Source organism: Aethalodelphis obliquidens, unplaced genomic scaffold, assembly GCF_003676395.1.
Source record: "Aethalodelphis obliquidens isolate GAN/ISIS:26980383/991018 unplaced genomic scaffold, ASM367639v1 scaffold65, whole genome shotgun sequence".
In the NCBI taxonomy this organism is placed as follows: domain Eukaryota; kingdom Metazoa; phylum Chordata; class Mammalia; order Artiodactyla; family Delphinidae; genus Aethalodelphis; species Aethalodelphis obliquidens.
The window spans coordinates 10735688-10762647 of record NW_020838009.1 but is presented as its reverse complement, the minus strand read 5'-3'; the positions used below and the strand labels follow the sequence as shown (position 1 = coordinate 10762647).

The following is a 26960-nucleotide window of genomic DNA, read 5'->3' as shown; positions in this document are numbered from 1 at the left end:
CAGTGAGTGAAATTGTGATGGAGAGACTGAAGCACAGAGAGTTTAAGTAATTCGGGCAGGGAGAGAACCCGTAAGTGGAAGAGCCAAGATAAGAGCCTGAATCTTGCCGCCCTGGCCTCCAGAATCCTAGGAGAGGAGCTAGGCCTGTGCAGTCCAGGCCCCCGCCCCTCAGAGTGCTGAGCTATAGAGACAGGAGTCTAGACTGGGGGGCACTCGCACACAAGTCGAGGAGTCTGGTGGCTAAAGGAGCAGAGACGAGTCGGCTCAGTGTGGGACGTGGTCACAGAGAGGCTACCCAGCCCTGCCACTGGCCAGCTGTGTTACCTTGAATTTGCTTAACCTCGGTTCCAGGTTCTTCAACTGCAAAGTGGGGGTTACAGTTTTACAATTAAATATGGGTCACTAAGGACTTAGCAGGCAATTGAGTACCTAACATATAGTATCCACTTATGAAATGTTCGACTTATTCAAATACTTGAAGATCCTATAATGCTAGTGAAAGATTAGCAGTGCTCTGTGTGGCCCAGATAAATAAGACGTGTTCTGCAGGGGAAGATGGGAATATCAATAATAATTACAATACAGTATGATGAGTGCACCAGTTGAGAGTGTCTGGTGGGTGCACAGCAGCAGGGTGGAGAATCCAGCCTGTCTCCATAGGCAAGGGTCACGCGTGGAAGGAAGGGTCCTCCCAGAAAAAGCATTTGAACTGGGTCCTCAAGGTGAGGAGGGGTTGGAGCTCAAAAATAGAGAGATGGGGGCTGTGGGGTAAACAGCCCTACAGCTGCCTTTTAAGAGAGTGGCACATCTGGGCTGGCAAGCAGAATTTGAGAAGGAAGATCCGTGGGGTGAAGTGAGTCCATCTAGGGTGAGCTCAGCACCCACATCTTTCATAGTAATTTAACTTACCCTTTTTGTTGTTGTCACCGTTTGTTTCATCAGAATTTTAGAAATAAATTCCTATAGTTTATTTTAGTAGTTTTCCAGAAAGACAGGTACCTAAAGATATGGTTGATTTTTCTAGCTGTGCTATTTAGTTCTTTTGTTTATCAGTACATCTTTTAACTGTTGAGGTGCATTGTTTAACCATCGGTTAGTAAGGTCAAACAAATGTGACCTGAGGTCAAAAATCCAGAACTTAAGGCACTTGAAATCCAAACAAAAAAATCTCTGGGGGCGTCCCTGGTGGTGCAGTGGTTGAGAGTCCGCCTCGATGCAGGGGACACGGGTTCGTGCCCCGGTCCGGGAAGATCCCACATGCCGCAGAGCGGCTAGGCCCGTGAGCCATGGCCGCTGAGCCTGCGTGTCTGGAGCCTGTGCTCCGCAACGGGAGAGGCCAGAACAGTGAGAGGCCCGCGTACCGCAAAAAAAAAAAAAAAAAAGGTCTTTGGTAGCTTAGAGAAGGTGTTAGTACTTCCTTAAGTGCTATTAATATGACTTTAGTTTAAAAGAATGGGTTTTTAAAGAATGAAATTTTGCTGTTTGCAACAACACAGGTGGACTTGGAGGGCATTATGCTAAGTGAAATAGAGACAGAGAAAGACAAGAAAATAGAAAGAAATAGAGACAGAGAAAGACAAGTAGTGTATGATATCACTTATATGTGGAATCTAAAAAATACAACAAACTAGTGAATATAACAAAAAAGAAGCAGATACACAGACATAGAGAACAAACTACTGGTTACCAGTGGGGAGAGGGAATGGGGGAGGGGCAATATAGGGGATTAAGAGGTAGAAACCTCTTATTTTGTACCTTAGGTATAAAATAAGCTATAAAGGGGAATTCCCTGGTGGTCCAGGAGTCCAAGGACGAGGGTTCAATCCCTGGTTCTGGAACTAAGATCCCACAGGCCGTTCAACACGACCGAAAAAAAAAAAAAAAAAAGCTACAAGGATATATTGTACAACATGGAGTATTTTCAAATATTTTATAAATATAAGTGGAGTATAACCTTTAAAAATTGTAAATCACTATATCGTACATTTGTAATTTATATAATATTATATATCAACTATACTGCAATTTTAAAAAATAAAAGAATGGGTTTTTAATAAACGGTTCCCTGGACTGGTGAATAAGGAGCAATCCTTCAGCAAAGCTGGCCTGATACATTAGAGCAAAGCCTATGTTTGTTACTTTTCACTGGTAAAGTGAGGCAGCTCAACTGTTAACAAGCTAGAACTGAAAAATCTTCATCACACTTAGTCCTGTATTGACTAGTTGCCTATTTATGGACTTTCGATACTTCAGTATAAATATATTTGTCGACTTTTATTTCTACATCTAATATCATTCATTTTTAATTACTGTTGCTTTGTGATATGGCCTAATATCTGATAGGATTCACCCTGACCCATTGCTTCTTCAGCGTGTGCGTTTGTCTCTCTGCGTGTTTATTTTTTCAGTTGAACTCTAGAATTACTTTGTCAAGTTCTGTGTTGAGTTTCTGTACCAGTCAAGATGGACTCGATTATGCTGTGGAAAAAACCCCCAAATCTCACTGGTTTAAAAACAAAGATATATGTCTTCCTCACATGACAAATCCATCCTGGCTTGGCCGGGGGTGTCCTATGTCCCATCACCATCCTCACTCAAGCACCCAGGCTCATGGAGCAGCCCCCATCTGGAGCATTACCCGTAGAGGTCACAATTTATTGGCCAAAGCACATTACGTGGTCAAATCTAACTTCAGTCGGGTGGGGGAGGTGTGTTGTTCCCAGAGAGGGAAGTAGATTTTGGTGAACTCTAGCACACTGTATCACAATTTTTGAATAGAAATTTTATTGTATAAATTAACTTGGAAAAGTTCGTTGTTACAGTGTTTTCTTATCCAGGAATGTGGAACTTCCCTTCAAGTCTTCCTTTATTTCTCCCATAAAGAACTTCTAGTTCAGTGGTTATCAACATTAGAATTCCCCTGGGGAACTTCTGAAAGATACCAAGGCCAGGGGCCAGCCCCCAGGAGTGTAAGGTTCCCCCCCGCCCCAGGCTGAGAGCCACAGATGTAGGTCTTACACATTCTTTGTTTCCTCTTCAGTTTTTTTCTTTTACCTTTTTATTACAGAAATGTTCAAAATATAGAAAAGTAGAGAGAATAGTAAAATGAACTCAGAATAAACCCCTCTGTACCCATCACTCAACCTCAACAAGTACTCAGCTTCTGGCCAATCTTATTTCATCCATAAACCACACCTTTCCTGCATCCCCCTTCCAAGATTGTTTTGGAGCAAGTCCCAGACAGCCTATCATCTCATCTGTGACTGTTTCAATGTGGTGCTAAGGTACATGGACTCTCTGTAAACTGTTTTAGTTTGCTAGGGCTACCAAAGCAAAATACCATAGCCTGGGTGGCTTAAATTAAAGAAATGTATTTTCTCACAGTTCTGGAGTCTAGAAGTCTAAGTTCAAACTGTTGGCAGGTTTGCAAAGGCTTCTTTCCTTGGTTTATAGATGGCTGTCTCTCTGTGTGTCCATGTCTGTGTCTCTGTCTGTGTCCTAATCTCCTTTTCTTTCTTTTTTTTGGTCAAATATCCATACCATTTGTTTTGTTTTGTTTTTGAAATTTATTTATTTATTTATTTTTGGCTGCGTTGGGTCTTTGTTGCTGCACGCGGCCTTTTCTCTAGTTGCAGGGAGCGAGGTATACTCTTAATTGCGGTGCGCGGGCTTCTCATTGCAGTGGCTTCTCTTGTTGCGGAGCATAGCCTCTAGGCGTGTGGGCTCCAATAGCTGTGGCTCGCAGACTGTAAAGCACAGGCTCAGTAGTTGTGGCGCACAGGCTTAGTTGCTCTGCGGCATCTGGGATCTTCCCAGACCAGGGCTCGAACCCGTGTCCCCTGCATTGGCAGGTGGATTCTTAACCACTGCAGCACCAGGAAAGCCCTAATCTCCTTTTCTTATAAGGACACCAATTATATTGGGTTAGGGCCCACCCTAATGACCCCATTTTAACTTAATTACCTCTCTAGAAGCCCTGTCTCCAAATACAGTCACATTCTGAGGTACTGGGGCTTAGGACTTCTACATATGAATTTGGGGAGGACACAATTCAGTCCATAACATAAACATAGCACAGTACCATCATCACACCTAAAACTTTAACAGTATTCCTTCATAGCAGTTCAGTTTCCCCAGTAACTTCTTTCTTTGTTATTTTCCTTTTTAATTACAGTTTGCTCAATTCAGGATCTAAATCAGGTCCCATATTACAGTTGTCTCAAAGGTTTCTTAAGCCTCTTTTAAATCTCCTTCCCTTCACTTTTTTATTTTCTTTTTTTTGGCTGTGTTGGGTCTTCGTTGCTGCGTGCGGGCTTTCTCTAGTTGCGGCAAGTGGGGGCTACTCTTTGTTGCGGTGCACGGGCTTCTCATCGTGGTGGCTTCTCTTGTTGTGGAGTACAGGCTCTAGGTGCACGGGTTTCAGTAGCTGCAGCACGCGGGCCCTAGAGCACATGGGCTCCAGTCGTTATGGCTCACGGGCTCTAGAGCGCAGGCTCAGTAATTGTGGCGCACGGGCTTAGTTGCTCCACAGCATGTGGGATCTTCCCGGACCAGGGCTCGAACCTGTGTCCCCTGCATTGGCAGGCGGATTCTTAACCACTGTGCCACCAGGGAAGTCCCTCCTTCCCTTCACTTTTAATAGACCCAGTCAAGTCAGCCTCTTCCATGTGGGGTAACTGGATGTGACATGAAGGGGGTCCAGATCCCTGGGACATGGCACAACCCATCCAGAACATACGTGGGCACCAGGCATGGCCTGAGGGGCCTGCTGACCTCAGGTCTGCCCAAGTTCTGTGTGGAGGGCCCTTCTCTTGTCTCACCAGGTTTCACCTTGTCATGCAGGACTCAACCAAGATGGCACCTTCTTAGAGAACCCTTCCAAGACTCCCCTCGCCCCCAGTCATTCTCTGTCTAATCCCCCTCTTCACATTCTTCAAGGCACGTATGGTTTGATGAAATGTTGTATTTGTTTACATGTTTATTTCCTGTCTCTCCATCCCCAATTCCCCTCCACAAGTGCCCGGGGTCTTTGTGCTCCTGTTCTAGCCCCACAGGGCCTCGAACCCTGCTTGGCCCATAGAAAGTGCTCACTAGGTCGGTGTTGCCTGAATGAGGACTGAGAGGAAGGGTGCGAAATGACAGTTTGTGGATGGAAGGTGATGTTGTGCAGACTAGCATGCCTCAAACAGGTGTGCCTTATGGTTGTATGACCTGTCCTTATGTAAACCGTGTCGCTCTGGAGCAGATGGCAGGCCTTCCAGTCACTGTGATACTCTTGGGGCCTTTGGAAACTGTGACCTTGACCAGAGCAAACTAAAGAGGGCATGAGCATGAAGCCCTCATTCTTCATTTCCTGTTTCCCCCCCACACACACACACCTCTCTTTCTGAGAAAATTGCAAAAGACCTTTTCCTGCTTATCAAACTAACTCTGTTCTAAACCACGTAAGCACTAATCCCTTGTTATTGGGCATCTTTGCTGATGTGATTAGAAATTGTTGAAAATAGATCTCTTGAACAGAAGAATTTCCGAAATGGATAACCTTACATTCTTGTGACTTAGAATCACATGAATCCTTAGTTCTGCCTTTGAAAGATAAATTCATTAAGGAAAATCCTGCATGACAGCAGTTACCATTTATCTCACACTAACAGTGCCAGGCATGTGCTGAGCATGCACGGGTATTACTTCCCTTGATCCTCCTGATGCCTCAGAGGTAGGCGTTAGTTTCCTCACTTCCCAGGCTCAGGGAGGTTAAGTACCTTGCCTGGGGTCACACAACCAGTAAGTGGTAGGACCAGCATTCAAACTGCGTGATTCTTAACTTCAACTCAGTACCACCTCTGCCGTAGTGTTCATTTCCTATTTATGATATTGCTTATTAGAATAAAGGGGAGCAGGGAGATAGTTGAGCATTAAAAAGATTTGTCCCCACTATGGTGGTAGTGGTCATTACTGTTTTTATTAGTAGCTGTCGCTTACATTGCACTTGTTGTGTGCCAGGCACTGTTCTAAGTACTTTATAGGATGTATTAAATCAGTCATCCCCCTTTTACAGATGAAGAAACTGAGGCCCGGCAAGGTTGAGTAACTTGCACATACTGTATAGCACAGGGAACTCTACTCAATACTCTGTAATGACCTAGATGGAAAGAGAATCTAAAAAAGAGTGGATATGTGTGTACGTATAGCTGATTCACTTTGCTGTGTACACCTGAAACTAACACAACATTGTAAATCAACTATACTACAATAAAAATTTTTTTTAAAAAAAGGTTGAGTAACTTGCTCCAGATCACAAAGCTGATGAGTGGGTGATCCAGGTTTCCATCCCAGGCAGTCTAGTCCTGGAGTCCATGCTTTTGAACAACTACATAGCCTTTCCATGTAAGGGACTGCATCCTGCTGATACTTCTAAGGAGTAACGAAATAGTTCCCAGTCGGATACATTTTAGGTTTAAGGCAAAAGAGCAGCCAGGAGCTTCTCAGAGCCACAGAAACAGGCCTGTTGGGTTTGGGCTCTGGTTTTTGTTTATCTCACATCCTACAGATATTCATGAGGCCAGACCCTGTGATGAGAATACAGGTGGGAATTCAAGTCCCTGCTTTCCGGAAGCTCCCATTCTAGTGAAGAACAGCTCACCATCGAGGGAAGGGGGGGAAGTAGTCCCAATCAGTCTGCACTTACTGGCTGGGCTTGTCCAAAAAGAATATTTACCAACAGCAGCCTTTTTAAGGACAGGGGCCATATTTTAATATTCAATTTTTATATTATGTTCTTGTTAATCTCCTGCATATAGCGTATCACTTAGAGTTGCTCAGGGAATGCCTGCATAAGGAAAAGGCAGTGTTTTAGAGTCGAACAGATGGGAATTTGAATTCCGCAGTTGGGGAAGTTAGCATTAATATAAAAGTACACAGCATGAGGCCCAGCAAATACCAGTAAATGCCAATGATTATTGTCTTTATTAGTCTTTCACTCTTACTTTGTGTTTTCTGTGAGCCCACTTAGAGGAGAAAAGGTGAAAGTTTACTTGAACAATTAAATGGCCTAGCCTCTATGTCGGCTTCAAACAGTTGACTGCCTGTGAACTGTCATAAGGGCCAATTTGAGAAGCAGTGCTCGTTGAGCATAAATTTCTGTTTTGAGCTTGGTCTGAGTTATGACTCTTTTTACAGGTATGGCAAGGCCCCAGTGGTTATTTTGAAGGGTGCAGTGCTTGCTTTCCAGCTTCATAACCTTCAGTACTGGCTCCTTGCCAAATCTGGTGGGCCCAGGCTGAGGGTAGGGGGGGGTGGTCACACACCTCCAGCTCAATGTTACTGGCTTCTGTATTCAAAATCAGTACTGGAAAGTTGTTTTTATTGTAGTACATGTTTATTAGCTATATTTTAACTTTCTAAAAATTATTTTCATTCTTTAAAAAATTTCCTTACCACTTGCCTCAGAATAGTTCATAGATTTTTTTTTTTTAACCAGCAGATATTAAAGATTTCCCTTTTGATGAGTTACATGACATTATCTGATCTGACCAAAGACAAAATGTGAAACTGTTAGGATGACTAGTAGAACCCACAAGGGTAGAATTTATCAGTCTTTTAAATTTCTTATTTAAGTACGATACTTTGCTGGAACAGACCGGCGGTCCATAACCCTATCTTCTGGATGAGATCAATGAATAACACTTGAAAATGAAGGAAAGCATAGAAGTCTTGAAGATTTTTTTGAAGTGTATTTATCATACAGGGCCTAATCTTTAATTGGAACACTGTGGTAGTGAACAATTGACTTAACTAATTTTTTACCTAGGCAGTGTTAGGAATATGAGTAATGTCAGTGATGCTGCAGGGGACCAGTAAATTCAGGAAATATTCTGCTCCATCTTTATCTTTGGCTAAATGCCTTATCCCAGCAGTCCAGTATTCATATTCAGAGCAAAGTAGAGTTGGATCAAGTCCACCAGCCAAGGAAACGAACTAAAAACCAGAATGATCCAGTTGTGGTTATTCTGACCTCCATTTCTAAGACTGACCTTGATGTCTTATGACCAGAAAGTTAAGAGCCAAGTTAAGAGCCAAGTGACAAAGGGTCTATGAGTTTGATCTTGATTAGAGGAAAAATTTAAAAAGTTATTTTTAAAAAGTCTTTTCTATATCAGATGAAAGGAATAAAAATAATAACCTTGCATTGGTGACTCAGTCAATAAGGTGACTGAGTCCCTTAGAATCATGAACCTCCTAAGAACTTAGGACCGAACGCCAACCTAGGACATTTTGACATTGAAAATGGTCTCAAACGATGTAAATTGCCTTTTCCTGTGAGTTTAAACAGTGAAGTGGGCTCTTCCCTTATTTCTAAACATCTGGCTTTCTTACATTAGACTTCAAGCTGAGAAGAGGTACATGAAATCACAGCATCATCTTCTGTTGCTTGGAGGAGGAGCTCATTAATATCCAATTGGGTTTAATACAGGATTTTTTTTTTTTAACTGTCTTTTGGAACCTCAATGTAAGATCAGAAAATTTTGCCTTGCTTAGGGGATAGCATTTCCATCTTAGAAGGGAGGGAAGCCCTGTACCTGGGATCACCATATAATTTAGCAACCTAACTGGGTCACTTATGAGAGTGAAAAAGGACCTTACTAATAACTGCATCAGAATAACAGACAAACTCCAGGACTCTCTCAGGCAAACGAAGGTGTATGGTCACTCTGCTATACAGCATGCTGTAGAGGTCACCCACATGATCCAAGGCATTTTGCCACAAAGAGTTGCAGACAGTGATTTTTAAGAAACTTCTACTTTGTTAGAAGTAGAAGTAACTGCTCAATCTAGCTGAAGATATTTGATTAGATCATGAACATAAATGTTTCTGTAAGCTTTTCATGTCTACCATTTTAATTGATGCAGACTCCATTTTAGTTTTATTTTGAATTTTATTTTATTTATTTTTTATACAGCAGGTTCTTATTAGCTATGTATTTTATACATATTAGTGTAGATATGTCAATCCCAATCTCCCAATTCATCCCACCACCACTGCCCCCAACCGCCACTTTCCCCCCTTAGTGTCCATACTTTGTTCTCTACATCTGTGATGCAGACTACATTTTGAATCGTATTCATGATTCCAGATGACAGCCAGGAACTGTGTTGCCTCTGCAACAGTTGAGTGTTATAATGGCAGAAGGACACTGTGGGAAGGGAGGAGGGGGGGAGGTGGGTGAAGAGAGAGGGAGAATGGGGAAACGAAGGTAGTGAATTTGCAGAAGTTCAAGCATCTTAGTAAAACATCTGACAAGACCATCTGCTGAGAGTCATTGAGCTTTGAGAGGGTGCCCAGGGAGGGGCCCAGAGTTTAGGGACATGTTGGGGAGTAATACTGTGAGCAGAACTGTGGAGGAGCCTCGACAGGTCTGTGCTTTCTGGATGAGATCTGAATATTTAACCTTCAGACAGAAGAGGGCAGTTTTCAGCATCCTGTACCCCGGGAAACAAAGCCAACAGCACTCATTTGCGAAAATCTTTGTTTCAGAGTTAAAGACAAGGCAAATTCATATGGTGGGCAAAGAGGACTCTCACTTTATTTCCACAGCTGTTTTCTTCCCGAGTGAGTCAGCTTTGCAGCAGCTTGCCCACAGCTCTAGGAAATGACTCACACACCTTCACTATGAAAATGCTAGGGGCTGCTAGGCCCCCAACAGTCTGCCAGCGAGCCATGTTGTTAGCTGACCACTCTCTTGCATTAAATTTAGTGGGAAGGACATTTAGGTTCTTCTTTCCCGTCCCCTGCTCAGTCACGCTGGCTGATACTGTGTGCTTTCATGCCGCATGATTCAAACTTCCTTCTTACCGAGCTCCATCAATGGCACGCCCACCATGTGCCTGGTGTGGAGGATACAGAGATGACTCAAAGTCTCCATCCACAAGGAAGACCACGTCTCTGGGTCCTTGTATTTGAGCTGACTGAGTCATGATAGTGCCATTTTGGGGGAAATGGCTTTTGAAATAGATGGTACAAGAAAAAGGTCTCTCCTGTCCTCGGCAGTTTGCTTTTCCAACATAGGCCTGTGGTACTCATCTGTCTAAGGCCGGGTTAGTGCCTCCTATTTCGTCATCTTAAAAAGCTGCAGCAAGGGCTTCCGTGGTGGCGCAGTGGTTGAGAGTCCGCCTGCCAATGCAGGGGACACGGGTTCGTGCCCCGGTCCGGGAAGATCCCACATTCCGCGGAGCGGCTGGGCCCGTGAGCCATGGCCGCTGAGCCTGTGTGTCCGGAGCCTGTGCTCCGCAACGGGAGAGGCCACAACAGTGAGAGGCCCGCGTACCACAGGAAAAAAAAAAAAAAAGCTGCAGCAAGATTATATAAGGGCCTACTGTATAGCACAGGGGGGAGAAAAAGGTACAATCTGTTTGCAGGACATATATTAAGTTAACCTTAAAAATGCATTCCAGTATACATTTGTCTGTAGACAAATACTGTTTGATTCCACTTATACGAGGGACCTAGAACAGTCAAATTCATAGAGTCTGAAAGTACATTGGTAGATGCCAGGGGCCGGGGTCGGTGGCGGGGTTGGTGAGGGGGAATGGGGAGTTACTCTTTAATGGGGACAGAGTTTCAGTTTAGGAAGGTGCAAAATTCGGGAGATGGATGATGGTGAGAGTTGCACAACAATGTGAATGTACTTAGTGCCACTGAACTGTACACTTAAATATGATTAAAAATTTTTTTAAAGTGGGCTGTAGAAACATTTAAAAAAAAAAAGATTATATACCTAAATCTTGTTACTGGTGCTAATCCTTTAAGGATTAAATACATAGAACCTCATTACAATCCTCCTAGTATTAAAAAAATAGGTAGCTGCAGCTCTTAATAAAAGAACCCAGGGAGGGGTTCCCAGACACTGAGGGTGTTTGGTAACTGACATCCGGTGGAGATCCCGGGAGGACCCTGCATCTACCAGCGGGCTGATCCTGGAGCTGGGCAGACACCATGTCCTTGCCTTTCCCTTGCCTGGGAGAGATGGCAGCTCTTCACAAAACACCCAACAGCTTGTCTAGGATTATGTAGACCTGGCCTTTTATCCAGATCAGAAGTGCTTGAATCTAATTAAACTGAGGCTCCCAAAGTGCCTACACGATTAGCTGTAATTGCTCCTCAGTAGTGTAGCAAATCCAAGTTACAAAATCCAAGTTTTGTAACTGCCCCAGTGACATCTGAACATCTCCTCTAGGTCTCAAATAATTAGTCTCAGACCTGGATAAAGATAGGTAGGTCCAAAAGGCATCAGATGGTGAAAAAGTAAGACTTTTCACAATTGAAAAATAAATCCTGGCCGTGCAATTACTTATGTAGATTTGGGATACAAGACAAAGGACTTGGGCTATGGGGTTAGACATAGGTCCAAAGCCCGTTGCTCCCACTCACTCACAGGGCCTAGCACAGGGCCTGGAACGTAGTGACTCCTTCCTATTTGTTTAGATGATACTGACTGAGTGCCCGCTGAGTGCCAGGCCCCACAGATACAGTGGTGAACAACACCAGGAATATCTTTGCTTGATGGCGTTTATAGTCTAATAGAGAGGCTCATTCAATGGTAGAACAAAACTTAAAGATACAAATAATTAGCCAAGGGATGAAAAAATTAGGCAGAGTCCCAAGGAAATGGTGGTAGAAACAATTGACAATAAGTCCCTTAGTACCATTTCTTGTACAGGCAAATAATGTCCCCATCACAAGCTGCACACATCACTGCCCCAGCATGAGGGATGTGTTGGGTGTATTTAACATAGTTGAAACTGGTCTAAGGATATTTAAACATCTTTTTAAGAAATTATTCTTGATTTTCACTAGATTTTTTAACTGGCTGGATTTTTATTGAAAAAGTAATGTATATACACAGGAAAAACATTCAAATGGTGCAAAAATCTGTATAGCAATAAGTCAAACTATGTCTTCCTTCCATCCTAGCCCCTGGTTTTCCTCTTCAAAAAAAAAAAAAATAGTAACTGCTATAGTTTTTCAGCAAATATTCAATCAGATATGTGTACACATATAATCCCTTTAAAAACACAAGTACACACAGGAGATGGTGCCATCCCACTGCTTTGCTCTTGTTTTGGCCCCTCAGTAAGCTGGCTCAGGGTCATTCCACATCAGCAGACCGGACTCTACGTCATTCTTTTTCACAGCAATTTAACTAGTCCTCTTACTGGTGGAAATTTAGGTTATTTCCAATCCTTTGCTGCTGCAAACAGCGCTGCAGGAAACATTCTTGCACATATATCTTCGCACACATCTGCAGTATAAAGTCCCCCAAAGTGGAATTGCAGGACCAGAGGTTTGTCCTTTTGAAAGCATTAATAAATGTTACCACATTGCCTTTTGACGGCTATTCCAGTGCCCACTCCCACATCAGTGGATGGACCAGCAGTCCTGGTACCCACACCCTCCCCAGTGCTGGGTATCGGCAAAGTTGATCTTTTCTAATATGGGCAGTGGAAAAGGATTGTGAATTGTCGTTTTAATTTGCATTTATTTAACTGTGAGTGACATGAAGCATCTCTCTGAACCGCCCTTTTAAAAGACAAAAGAGGGCTTCCCTGGTGGCGCAGTGGTTGAGAGTCCGCCTGCCGACGCAGGGGACACGGGTCCGTGCCCCGGTCCGGGAAGATCCCACATGCTGCGGAGCAGCTGGACCCGTGAGCCATGGCCGCTGAGCCTGTGTGCCCGGAGCCTGTGCTCCGCAACGGGAGAGGCCAAAAGAAACAGAAAATTGAAGATTTTACCCACCTTTCCGATCAATTCAGACAGGGGTTCTCAAAGTGTGTTCCCTGGACCAACATTGCCTGGGAACTTGCTAGAAATGAAAATTCTCATCCCACCCAGACCTCCTGAATCAAAGATTCTGGAGGTGGGACCTAGCAATCTGTGTCTTAATGAGCCCTCTGTTTAGACCCCACCCCTCGAGTTTCTGATTCAGTAGGTGGCGTGAGGCATAAGAACTTGCATTTTGAACAATTCCCAGGCAATGCTAATGCCGCTGGGCCAGGGACCACACTTTGAGAACCGCTGGGCTAGCGCATTTTTCTTGCAGTAATATTTAACCTCAATGCAGCTTTTCTGATCCACTCTACAAGAACGATTACCGGAAAGCAGTTGTGTGTATTTAGGGCTTTAAAGATTGTTTTTGTTAGGAGTTTGATGGACCCGGTAGAGCTGCCCTGTTGGGTTGAGCAGGGGTTCACCCACTACAGAAACCTGGCTTTGAGGAAATATTTGGAAAGCAGCTACCAGGGCAACAGCCCTGCTTCAGAAGCTTCCAAAAGGCAGGGCAGTGCCTCTGTGTGGGCAGGTTGCTTACTGCAAGTGGAAAGGGAAGTCTGAAGAGGCTGGTCCAGAGACCAAGTGGGAGTATGCCTTAAAGAATGCTTTCTCCTATTAGTCTGAGCCAAACGGATCCTTGTTCCCTGGAACAGTGGTTCTCTGCCCTGGTTGCACTTTGGAGTCCCCTGTAGATCTCATAAAAGAACACCCATGCCCGGGTCCTACCCTCAGATAGTCTGATTTAATTAGTTTGGGGAGGGCCCAGGCATTAGTATTTGTTGTTGTTTTACAAGATCCTCAGGTAATTATAATGTGCAGTCAGATCACAGAACACTGCTTTGGAGAAAAATCTAGAAATCTAAATTGGCCTTTTCAAGTGTTAAGCTACAATCCCTTGTTTAAATGATTTTTTTTAATTGTGGTAAAATACACAAAAATTTACCATTTTCATCATTTTTAAATGTACAGTTCAGTAGTGTTAAGTACATTCACATTGTTGTGCAATCAATCTCCAGAACACTTCTCATCTTGCAAAATTAAAACTCCGTACCCGTTAAACAACAACTCCCCATTCCCCCTCCCTCCAGCCCCTAGCAACCACCATTCTACTTTCTGTCTCTGTGAATTTGACTACTCCTGGTACTTCATGTAAGTGGAATCCGACAGTATTTGTCTTTTTGTGTCTGGCTTTTTTCACTTGGCATAATGTCCTCAAGATTCATCCATTTTGCAACATGTGTCATAATTTCCTTCCTTTTTAAGACTGAATAATATTCCATTGTATACATGTACCACATTTGGTTTATCCATTCATCTGTTGATGGACACTTGGGTTGCTTCCACCTTTTGGCTGTTGTGAATAAAAACTGCTATGAACATGGGTGTACTTAAATAATATTTTTAAAAGAGAAGAGAAGTAACAGTTATAATAATAGTTAACATTGAATACTTACTATGCCCTGGTCTAAGCCTTTTACCTACATCACTTTACTCAGTCCTGCAAACCAACTCTGTAAGGTATTCACCATTATTACCTCCATTTTACAGATGCAGAAACAGACCCAGAATGGTTTGGTAACTTGCCCAAGGTATTTTCCAGAGTTCCCTCAGGATAAAAATCATTTGGAGTATTTGTTAAAAGTACCCATTGCCAGACTCCATGCTGTATCTGTGGACTCTGAGCCTCCAGCAGGGAGCCCAGAGGTATAGATTTTCCTTGTACCCCAGGATTTGCTTGTCATCATTGGGAAGTTGAGAGCATTGGGGGCCACTAAACGGGCCTACCCTAAACAGTGTGACCACAGAGCTCTTTCACTCAGCCATGGGGCCAGACTGCCTCATTAACGCTGTGTTTTTAAGACCTCTTATGGCCTAAGAGAGGTGAACAAATATCTCTAACAAGAGTTCTGAATTCTTTATTTGTTGCATGCCTGAGCAGCTGTGATATCAGCTGAGTGTGTTTGAAGACTCCCCCTCTTTTACATCACATCTCCCCATTTTAAACCTAGTGTTTCCCAGAGATATAACATTCCTTCTATTGCTACCTTTTTAAAAAGAGAAACTTGGATAAATAACCTAGGTGGGGACAAAAGTCTGACGTTTCAGATTCCTAAGTTAAGAGTCAGGGTTCCCTCTGGACCAGCTTTTTGTTGCTCCAGGAGGCTGTCACCAGGACCCATCAGAGGTCTTCAGAATCCACTCAATTCATCAGCTATTTATTGAAGGGCTGCAAGGTGCACCACCCTCTGCTGGGTGCAGGAGGGAGAAAAATAGGAGACTTGATCTCTTATATCTCAATGGAGAGAGAGACGTACTTCCTTTTCAGGGTGACGCCTGGGTCTTTCCATGTTGGGAAGGAGCAGCTCTTGGCCCCCAGTTTTTCCCCTAGTCTTAAGCATCTTTTGCCACCTTCCAAGCCTCAGGAGCTCCGAACACTTTCAAATTGCAATCGTCAAATTGTCAAAGTCTGGGGGATCTTGTCTGGAAAGAGGCGCGAGGGGGCCTCCAGGAGTGTCAGGAATATTTTCCGTCTTGATCTGCACAGTGGTTGCATGGGTGTAAATGCATAGATTCATCGATTGTGCACTTTCCTGGGTGTATGTTATACCTCATTAAAAATAAAAATGAAAAAGAAGGCAGCTTTATGTGTATTGTTACACAATGGCTTCCGAAACATATTGTTAAAAAAAAAAAAAACAGTGCTAAGCAATATGTATGCTGCCATTGGTTTGGGTTTTTTTTGTTTTGTTTTGTTTTTGCGGTACGCGGGCCTCTCACTGTTGTGGCCTCTCCCATTGTGGAGCACAGGCTCCGGACGCTCAGGTTCAGCGGCCATGGCTCACGGGCCTAGCCGCTTCGCGACTAGGACCGGGGCACGAACCCATGTCCCCTGCATCGGCAGGCGGACTCTCAACCACTGTGCCACCAGGGAAGCTTTGCCATTGGTATTTTTTAAAAGAGTATAGGAAAGTACCTTTTACCACATCTTTCATGTCATTTGAATTTTGTGCCATGTGCATGAATAACCAACTCAAAACAAAACACATTTAATGCAGATTCCTGGGCCTGGCCACCATCTTGCTGAATAAGCTTCTTTAGGGGTGAAGCCCAGGAATGCCCGTTTCTAACACCCTCTCCAGGTGATTCTTTGTACCCCGTGGGCTGAGAACTCCTGCATGGGGTTGTGCTGGCCTTCCACTGTTAAGAGGAAGACAGATCCAAGGGGGAGCTTGTCCCGGCTCAGAAGGTCGTGTCCCTCAGGGTTTGTGGGTTAGGAGAGGAGCCGTTCAACTCTCTTAGGAATGTCCAGCCCTCTGAGCTGGCTTTGATAAGCAGGAAGATGTGGAAGAAGTCTGTTTTCTTTTTTTTTTTTCAATGAACAAAATCCATACCGTCTTCATGCTGGTCTGTCTCGTACATGCCTCTTGACAAAGTCCCTCACTTTCCCTGTTAGGTTTTATTTTAAGTTGTCTCCCTGCTGAGTCTGGGGCTGGGCCTTAGAAGGATGTGATGAACCCCTTCATTTGTATGGCCACTAACCTTCTCCTCTTCGCAAAGCTGCTGAGACATAACATGACTTCACCAACTTCCCAAGGGGACACCAGTTGACATCATCCCTCCTGGGCAGACTGGACCCAAACACCCTCTCCGTTCAGAAGTCTCCTCTGTATGTTTCTGAATGGGTCCGTCTCCCACGGCACCTGTCCCTATGTCACCAAGAACATTTTATCCTAATCCCACAGAGCATCTTGGCCGTCCCTCTGGACTAAAGTTTGTCTCTCCTTCCCTTCCCCACATTGACAAGGCAGTCCTGTAAATAACATCCACTTGGTACTTTTCTTAACACCATGAATCATTGTACATGTGGGTGTAACATCCTATTTTGTAGCCTAAGAATCTAACCCCAAAGAGTATTGCTCTTGCTTTTGTTTACCTGTGTGTGCAAACACAGGTGCTCATGTACACCCTGAATATCTGTTTTAATTTCCATGAGTATCCAGATAGGTTTCTCACAACCCATCTTTTTTTTTTTTTTTTTTGCGGTACGCGGGCCTCTCACTGTTGTGGCCTCTCCTGTTGTGGAGCACAGGCTCCGGACGCGCAGGCTCAGCGGCCATGGCTCACGGGCCTAGCCGCTCCGCGGCATGTGGGATCTTCCCGGACCAGGGCAAGAACCCGTGTCCCCTGCATCGGCAGGCAGACTCTCAACCACTGCGCCACCAGGGAAGCCCACAACCCATCTTTAAAGGAGCATTGTACAAGCGTTTGATACGTGGTCCCTTCCCTCATGGGCACTACTAATGTCGTGTTTCCTCTAATACTGAGGGGCATCTGGGAACTTCCCTGTAGGCAGCCAAAGAGAAGTCTGCCTGTCTGGCTGAATGTATGTGTCTCTCTCTCTGTCTCCACACACACACATACACACACACACACACACACACACACACACACACTCCTATACAGTTATCCCTCAGTATCCTCAGGGGATTGGTTTCAGGATCCCCACGGATACCAAGGTCCACAGATGCTCAAGTCCCATATATAAAATGGCATAATATTTGCGTATAACCTATGCACATCCTCCTGTATACTTTAAAACATCTCTAGATTACTTATAATACCTAATACAATGTAAATGCTATGTAAATAAATAGTTGCTGGTGCACGGCAGATTCAAGTTTTGCTTTTTGGAACTTTCTGGGATTTTTTTTCTGAATATTTTCAATCTGTATTTGGTTGAATCCACGGATGCAGAACCAGCAGATACAGAGGGCTGGCTGTGTACGTATATATTTCTCTCTCTCTCTCTATTAGAGTCTTAACACCCACTTAGTAACCTTCCAGCTCACATTTTCTCCAATCTTTGTTGCACCCGAAATGACCAAGTCATCTTACCTCTCTGCCCATAGGCTGCACCTGGGAATTTGGAGCCATGGTAAACTACATCAAGAAGACATATCCCCTGACCCAGCTGGTGGTCGTGGGCTTTAGCCTGGGCGGTAACATCGTGTGTAAATACTTGGGAGAGACCCAGGCCAACCAAGAAAAGGTTCTGTGCTGCGTCAGCGTGTGCCAGGGCTACAGTGCACTGAGGTGAGTGATCCCGGCCACATGCTCCCAGTTCTTTCTGCCATTGGTCCTCCAGTTAGCACTCGTTTATTGAGATGCCCCAGTGCACCAGACATTGGTCCATGAAGAGCAGGGGAAATGCTGGGGCAGACTGAGCAGAAGTTTCTGGGTCTTGGATTCACCTTGTTTTGCTTCCACATCGTACACTGGATTTGTCTTATCAGACCCCTTAAGCCTGGGATATGCAGCTCTATTTTGGGATCAGATCTGTAATTGAATAAGCCAAAGCCCCCCTTAATAGCTGCTGTTCCCCTTTGGAGTCTCTGTGAGACGACTTAACTCTGTTCGTGCTCCAGGAGTTTTGTAGAACTGTGGGTTTATGAAAACAGAGGAGACTTGGTGAACCAGGGTCTGAGAACTGGGCCTTATGACCCCAGATTCCTCCTGTCTACCAAAGAATTGAGTCTCAGGTGGCATCTGGAAGGGGTCTTTAGAAACCATTTAATCCATGCCCTCACTGTCAAATAGTCATCTCTCTCAGGCATCCCAGAATCACACACAAGAGATGACCTACTGGGTAAAGGTTTACCTCTCCCCTTAGTCTCCTGACAACAGAACCCTGAAGGAGGAGTCCTAGGAGGGCATTATTGTCTGCTCTGACCTCCCATCAGATCAGTGTTGTCCTAGATCACTCCAGAGTCACCACACACACACATTCACCCACACACACACACACTCACACACTCATACACACCACACTCACACACACATCTTTCCAGACTCTTTAAATGCATTCATATTTTTTCCTGTACTCACTGCTCATGATAATGTCTTTTGTATTACCAATGGGTATGACCAGTTTATTAAAGAACTCTTGAAATCCAAAATCACACAAAAAAAGTAAAAACAAACAAAAAGCTCCCTGATTGATCCAGTCTAATGCCAAAGAGTCCTTATAGTTAATAAATGAATCCTTCCTTTTTGCCTCACCTATATCTCTCATGGTGTAGTTTAAACCTATCTTGTCATTTTCTAATGGATAAGGGGCTACGTTATTTCTAAAAATATCTGTTACTGGAATGTGAAGTCAACACATCCAAAGGGCAAATGCAAGCTCGGAATTCAGCCTCTGCCTGAGCCTTAAAGCTGGCCAAAACGGAGAATTTAAATGTACCCAAAAATAGACATGAAAGACATCCCTGCTGGAACCTTCCCTGAGTTCCAGCGCCAGGGCCTAGGTTCCGGTTGTCCTCACCTGCAATATGCAGATGACGGTAATAATAAATGGTACCTACCCCATGGCGCCATTATGAGGGTCAAATGAGTTAATGGGCATGAACTACTTGCAACAGTGCCAGGCATGTAGAAAGTTAAGTCAGTAACTGTTAATTATCATCGTTATTCATTGTAAAAGGAGAAGTGGACTAGATCAGTGGATGACAAAGACCAATCTAGTGAACTAGCGACTGCCTCACTTCATTAGGAATCACTTGGAGGATCATGTTAGAAATAAACTCATTTTCTTGGGCCCCAGCCCTGGAGATCCTGATTCATGCATCTGCGTCACAGGGCCGGGAATCTGCGTTTGGACACATTTCACAGGTGACTCCTGAGATTTAGCCACGTTTAGCAGTCATTGGGCCTGGGGACCTCAGCGGTCTCTCCAGCTCTAATATTGCAGGACTAGGTTAGTCCCCTCGTCCTCCTGATGGGAATCCTCCCCTTCACTCCTCTCTATACTCTGGTGAGCCAGGACATGTTCCTTTATTTTGGCTTGGCTAAAAATATTCAACTCCCAATTCATAGCCATTATGTAACCAGAGTTAACCGAAGTCCCATCCTGCCCAGTGACTGGCATATTAGAGCAATGAGCAAAGGGCCCGCCACAGGATCCGAGGGAGGGAGCAGGGCCTGGCAGGAGGCCCTTGTCACCTGGCAAGTGGTCCAGTTTTTGGCAAGGCTTCTAGCATCTGTAAAAATCAGAATCGCTGAAGTCCCCTCCTAAACCAAGTGCTGTCAAATTACTGTGAACACTGACTTTGTGTTCAGAGAGCCCTGGGTTTGACAAGCAGGAGGATGTAGGACAAGTTTGTTTTCATTTTTTTTTGAACGCGCAGACTCTTCAGCAACAGCCTGATTTCATTTTGCTGCAACAGCGCCATCTGCTGCTGGCCAAGCACACGACTCACGCGTTTGCCGATCCACGGTGTTCAAACTAAGGCAAAGGTTTAAGCTAGGAAACTGACCAACATCTGTGAGGTGCTGAACATTTTGCAGGCGTGGTCTACACCACTTCTCTTTGAGACCTCAAAGATCTTGATACTCATAATCATTGTCACATCAGCCTCCTGCAAAGAGGAGAGAAACAGGCAACTTTATCCTCTAGAGCACAGAGAACTAATGCTAAGGCTAAGATCCTGTGGCCCTACACACAGGAACTGGCAGCAGGTCAAGGAGACACCATCGCCTATGTGCACCCCCAACATTTTAATGAGTTCAGGTCCCCCCAACAGTTTAATGAGATCTTCTTGCTAAATGACAGTGGCTTACTTTAAACCAGCATAACCTTTTTTTTCCTGCCAAGGCTTGAGGGCAATGAGCCTTTTCAGCACTGGGATGATGGCAGCCATGCTTCCTATATGCCAAGGTGGAGCGGGGAGGGCTCGTCTGCCTCTGCAGGGGCCACACAGGAGTTCATGCTTCCGGTAAATTCCTCCTTGTTGAGTCTACACAACCGCTTGTCAGTGATCCATCCCCTCCCTCTGGCTTCTCGTCCCTATAGCGCGCCTCCCCACTAGCCAGAGCCAGTTCTAGGCTCAGAAGCCAGCGCCTGCTTGCTGTAGTTAGAGCAGACTAGCTGCTGCTAAACTAGCTCACCTTTGATGAGGTGCTGAACCAGTGAAGGAGGGAAACAGATGTCCCAAAACTACATGATATCCAGCTGACTTAACATGTTGCCTCAGGATAAAGAGCAGCCAACTAACTAGCCCTGGAAATGTGTGTGGTCAGACTCAGCCTAACTCTCTGGTTTAATTAATCGTTTGAAGCTATCATGAAGACGTTCATTATAAATGCATCCAGTGAATAGCAACCAGACAGAAATGCAAGAGGGAGAAGTAGTGATGCCTAAAGATTACCCATGATTAATTCATTCATTGATTCTTTGATTCATTCAGCAAGACACCCTCTAGGTAATAGGACACAACTGCGAACAAGGCCAACAAATTCCCCACCCTCGTGGAGCTTAAAGAAAAGGGAAGGGAAGGTCTTGTAGTCTCATTTCAGGTAAAATCAAGTCGTCATTGCTGAGGAAGCCCTCAACAATCTTGCACTGAGGAATCCGCCAATAATAATATGAGTAAATACAAGCATTCTGTTGCAGTTTGGGTGTAAGAGATAGTCTGTACCTGCTTAATGGCAATAGAATGATGTTTACACAGCAGCAAACCAACAAATAAATGTCACTAATGGTGACACGCTAGGCATATGGGTGCCAAGGAAGTCTTCAGTCAAGTGGGGAGTCAGTGGGGAGGGATTTTTGGAAGGAGGTGAGGTGGGGTCAAAGGCCCCTTACAGGGCAGTGGAGGAACCGTCAGATCTCCCTAAATGCAGTATGTTTCTGGCTAAGTGAGTGCATGAGCACCACTAACTCGTAGCCACTTTAACAGCCCAGCATTTTTAGCAGGGCCTTCCTGTCACAAGGAAGAGGCAGGCCCCACTTTTCCTGCCAAATTATGCATATATTCTCTCTTTTGCAAATGGGCAAACTCCAGACTATGGATAAGTTTATGACAAAAGCAAGCATTATCGTTCATAAAGTCCCTCTGTAGAGCTGTAACTTCATCAAACCTGTGTTCATAGTCGAGCTGTAAAATAATTTTAATACTCAGTAATTTTTTTAACAGAGCCCAGCAAAGGAGGAAAATCTGCTGAGTTTAGACAAAACTCCATGGACAGAATTCCAACCTTAAGAAACAGCTTAAGGGCTTCCCTGGTGGCGCAGTGGTTGGGGGTCCGCCTGCCGATGCAGGGGACACGGGTTCGTGCCCTGGTCCGGGGGGATCCCACATGCCACGGAGCAGCTGGACCCGTGAGCCGTGGCCGCTGGGCCTGCGCGTCCGGAGCCTGTGCTCCGCGCGACGGGAGAGGCCACAGCAGTGAGAGGCCCGCGTAGCGCAAAAAAAAAAAAAAAAAAAAAAAAAAGAGCTTAACTTTGCCACCACTGGGTTATGAAGCTAACCAAATGTTTTGTCCTTGGGAATTTTTGTTTACTTTTCATTGTTAATTTTTGTAATCAGAAAAATGAGGGTGTATGATATGCCGTTTGACCCATTAATCCCATTCCTGTAAAAGTGCATCCTAAGGGAAAATATTCTGATAAGGAAGAAAGGGGGTTGGTGGGTGGCCATCCCTACCCTTGTCGGGCCACAAAGCCCAGCCAGGCAGGTGTGAAGAGTTCTGGGCCCAGTCCCTAGTAGGGTACGGAGAGCTTTTCTTTTGCTTGCAGTCTCAAGCTGAAGTAGCTGGAGGTAACGACCTCTCCACAGGTCAGCCCTGCCCCTGAAGGGCAACCAGCTGCCAGCCGGGAACCTTCTGCTGGGTGTCTTGGGCACAGAGGTGCCACCATCTTCCTCCCAGAGGCCACACTGTTCAAGGCTCGTCCTGGTTTTGCCCCACTGCAGTATGACTCTCTTGTAGGGCCAAGTTAGAAATAACCCACGTGTCCAGCAAGAGGGATAGTTGTAAGCTATGATGTACCCGTTCAGTAGAAAACAAGGCTGCTTGTATTTTTTTTTAATTAAGAAAATATATAAAATGGCAGACTGTGTGTATTAAACGTAGGGGGGAAGGTAACTATGCAAAAATATGACTGTAGGGAGAGAGAAATGGAGAGTTGTCATTTAACTGGGTATAGCGTTTCAGATTTGCAAGATGAAAAAGTTCTGGAGATCTGTTGTATAACAGTGTGAATATACTTAAGATTTCTGAACTATGTGCTTAAAAAGGGTTAGGATGGTAAAATTTATGTGTTTTTTACCACAATTAAAAAAAAATTTTAATGATTGCATATTGGCAAAGCCTGGAGGGGAACCCCCCTCCCTTCGCAAATAAAAATATTGGTTATATTGGTGTGGTAGCATTCTGGGAAAATACTTAATATACTTTAAGGTTTCATTGGCATATTACTTTCAAGCTATTTTTTAATATTGCCTAGGACCGTATTTAAGAAATTCCTCACCAATCTTAATTTGTGATGCCCCTTTTTGGAGTGTGAGAGTCATGCTTGCCCATCCCAGACGTATAGAACCTGTCTCTCATTCTCATCCTCCATATTTTCTCAAAGACCACAGGAAAGCTATGTGGTGTTTTCACAGTCTCCCAGCACTCTGAGATGAAATTTATATGCGCTAGGAGATTTGAATTTCTTTGGGTGTTAGATGCATTCTTCTCCCAGTTCATTCTCTTCCAACTTTAATTCCTTTTAATGGATGCCTTGTCCACTCATTTTGCAAAGTATGAGTTGGAAAAGTTGAGCTTTCTCTGAGCAGTGCCCCAGGAGCATAAAGCAGTTGTCTCAGCTCTTCCTTGCCTAATTGATTGTTCTGAACATAATTACAGACCCCTGTTTTGTTGGGACCCTTTTCTAAGTGATTTAAAAATCCATCTCCTGGGACTTCCCTGGCCGTCCAGTGGTTAAGACTCCACGCGTCCATTGCAGAGGGCTCAGGTTCGATCTCTGCTCTCAGGGAACTAAGATCCCACAAGCCGTGCATCACGGCCAAAAAAAAAAAAGAAAAGAAAATATCCATCTCTTTCCACAGCACCTTTTAAAATTCTTTTAACCATGCAGAGAGAAATCTCTCACCAGCAGATGGCTGGGAAACCAGTACAGGTAATATCTTATTAATGTTACATTGATTAGAAATAACAGCATTTTAAAGAACTTCATTGGTTTTCATAATAGATAGGTAGATGGATGGATAAAGTTCTTTAAAAATCCATACATGTCATTCTGGAATAAGACTCCCAGTGAAACCTTACTAGTGTTTTGGGGTACTGTCTTTTCTCATTTGCCATCTCAATGACAGAATCATTTTTGAGGGCTTTGCAACTCTCAGGGGGCATCATCCCTTTTGGAGTCATCTCGTTCTTTCTGAAGTCTATGAAACCTGCCTTCCTTCCAACAAGGGTTCACTTTGGATTATACAAAGGCTTTCCTCCCTGTAATTATGACCTAGCTGCATTCTCCCAGGTTCCACACATCTCTGCTGTGTCCTCAGCCAGTTTCTCCTGGTGGGCCAGCATCTAGCTCAGCCTGGGAGCAGTTCCTGCCATCCCTTCTCTCTTCTGGAGAACATAGCTATTTAGAAGCAAGTCAAGAACTTGGATATTCTGCTGTGTGGCCAAGTAAGGGATTCTTTCAGTGTCTAGAGAGCTGAAGTCCCCTGGTTTTGGTGCCCATTTAGCATCAAAAAATGAAAATTCATTTCTTCCATCTGACGTGGCAGATCTCACCCAAACATTCCCCACATGTTTTTCCACCTTGGTCTCTGTTTTCTTGTCATATAGCACTTTTCTGCTTCTCCTTGTCTACCTTATTTTAAATAGCTACACAGTGTCCATCGCAGGGTTCCTTCCAATCCTGCTCTCATCTCAGCAAGTCTCACTGATACCTCTCATATCTTATGACTCTGCCGAGTTGAGTTCACCTGTGCGTGCTCTTTCCATTGGCATACCGGTATCTGAGGCTATAAATGTCATCTCTCCCTCCCCGTTCTTTCCCGTTTGTTCTCATGACACCACTATGCTTATCACCCTGTCATACTTGAAGTCTGTCCGCCATGGTACCCTATGTTATAGTCTCATCTGAGTGTTCTTCCCCTACCACCACCACCATTCTCTTTAAACCTTCTTGACTGAGTCATCTGGTTTCCAGGCAGACATTCTCTTCATCCTCATGAGATGCATGCCCAGGAGACTGCCCATCCCTCAGGTCTCTTCAGCCGAGGCCAGAATTCAGACCCATTCTTAACACCACCGGTTGGCCGGCTCCCCACTCACAACATCCACCACTGTCTGCAGAAGTCCATCCACCATTAACAGAAGCAATGAAAGCAACACCAAGGCCCCCAGGGTGGCCTCTGTCAGGCCTGTGATAGAACTGTCTACCTACCTCAGCCACAGAGCAATCTGGGTGTGAAAACTGCTTCTCTAGTTCAACCTCCTGATTTGACAGGTAAGGAAACTGAGGCTTGGAGAGGTGAAGTGGCTTCTGCAGAGTTTGGTGAACTACCCAGTGGGGTCAGATGGGCCCTAGTTCAAGTCTCTGCTCTAACTCTTGCCAGCCAGGTGGCCTGGACATCTTGTTAGACCTTCATCCCATCACCAGCCCCAAGCCCTGGGCTCGTTTGCCCCTCTAGCCTGGTTCTGCCTCCTGCTTCCTCTCACTGCAAAAACATGACAGATAAATTGGAGTTTGGCTTCAGTGGGAGCTGCATGAGTGAGGTTCTTGATGGGCCATGTATATAACGGTTCCAGACCACCTGCTGGTCTTTTGCCATCCCTGAAAATGGTTGTTGAGGCTCAGGGTTAACAGTTAAAACTGACTTTGATCTTTGGCTGTCCTCAGCAGGGTAAATAATTTTCAGTAGCTCATAATCCAAAAGATTTTCTATTTTCTATCTTTCTTTTCCTCCTCCTTCTTCTTCATTGTTATGGAACATTTTAGACACATACAAAATAAAAGCAATAGGATATTGAACCCCCGTGTACCCACCACCAGCTTCAACCATGCTTAACTCTTGGCCACTCTTGTTTCCTCTGCACCTCATCCACGTACCACTCCCCCGTAAACTGGATTATTTTCAAGCAAATCCCAGACATTATGTCATATCACTTGTAAATATTTCACTAAGTAGCACTAAAAAACTCTAAGGACTTTTTCTTAAACATAATCACAATACCATTATCACACCGAAAAATTAATAATTCCTAATATCATCCCGTTTCTAGTCAGTGTTCAGATTTCCTTGATTGTCTCATGGAAGTTTTTTTAACAGTCAGTTTGTTTGAATTGGGATCCCCATAATGTCCACACATTGCATTTATTGATTTGTCTCTTCAGTTGCTTTTAGTCTGTAGGATCCCCCTCTCTTTTATTTCTTTTCAGTTTGTTGGTGGTGGTGGTATTGAAGAAACCAGGTCATTTTTTAGATATATGAAATGAATGTTTTTATAATATGTTGGTCTTGATTATGTTTTTTTAAAACTAATATAAAATTAAGTTTCAATCCCTTAATTTTATATTCAGAGGTAGTGAAAGACATCCCTTAAATATACTGAGTGGTAAACCGAAGATATGAGGAATCAATGTTGGCCAGCGTTGACTGGGTAAAACATTGGTCCCAGCAACCTTATCCCAGTCCCTTGAGCCCGGGGCCCCCGTGTATTCCCAGAGCCTTTCAGTGAGTGGCACCTCTGGGGTGATTCAATCAGGGAATCTGCAGCGCTGGAGCATCTTCTCATAGCTTAAATTTATGGTCAGTGCCCCCTCCCTTCCCAACCTCCACAGTTCCTCTAATATGAAGGAGATACTAACAAAAGCAGTTAGAAGGTCAGCAAAGGGAGAAAAGGATGAGGGCAAGAGAAAGCTGGGATTTTGAGACCATAGGCTTTCTGAAGAAGGGACAGCTTGGGTCCAAGGTCAGAGGAGGGAGACCCGCCCTGGCAGCAGGCTGTGGGTCACAGGTTGGGTGACCCCCCTCCTCCCTCAGACCAAGAGGCAAGTGTCCACAGTCCTGCCTTAGCTGGGGCCCTGCCCATGGTGATCCGGCCCGTCCTTTCTGCTCCTACAGTGTTCAGGGAGCCCCCCACAAAAAACCCGTGCATTTATAGAATGACCTTTTGACCTTTGAAGGCAGTGTTAGTCTTCACTGTGAGCTTTAGCCCATGTTTTATGAGCACATCATAGGCCGTTAAATCCACAAACCCTTTCACTTTTAACTTCCCGCCAGTTCTGATTTTTTAACCGCGATGTTACGGGAAATGTTTGTTATTCCAAAAT

The 26960-nt window shown here is 44.5% G+C and overlaps 1 protein-coding gene across 2 annotated transcripts in view; it reads left to right on the top strand.

Annotated features, from left to right (window-relative positions):
* Positions 1-26960, top strand: part of ABHD2 (abhydrolase domain containing 2, acylglycerol lipase) — a 108145-nt gene that overhangs the window by 64785 nt on the left and 16400 nt on the right. For both annotated transcript variants that reach the window (XM_027089288.1, XM_027089287.1), the window contains one exon: positions 17737-17920. In XM_027089288.1, the coding sequence (XP_026945089.1) occupies positions 17737-17920 (184 nt within the window). The remainder of the gene's footprint in view (positions 1-17736; positions 17921-26960) is intronic.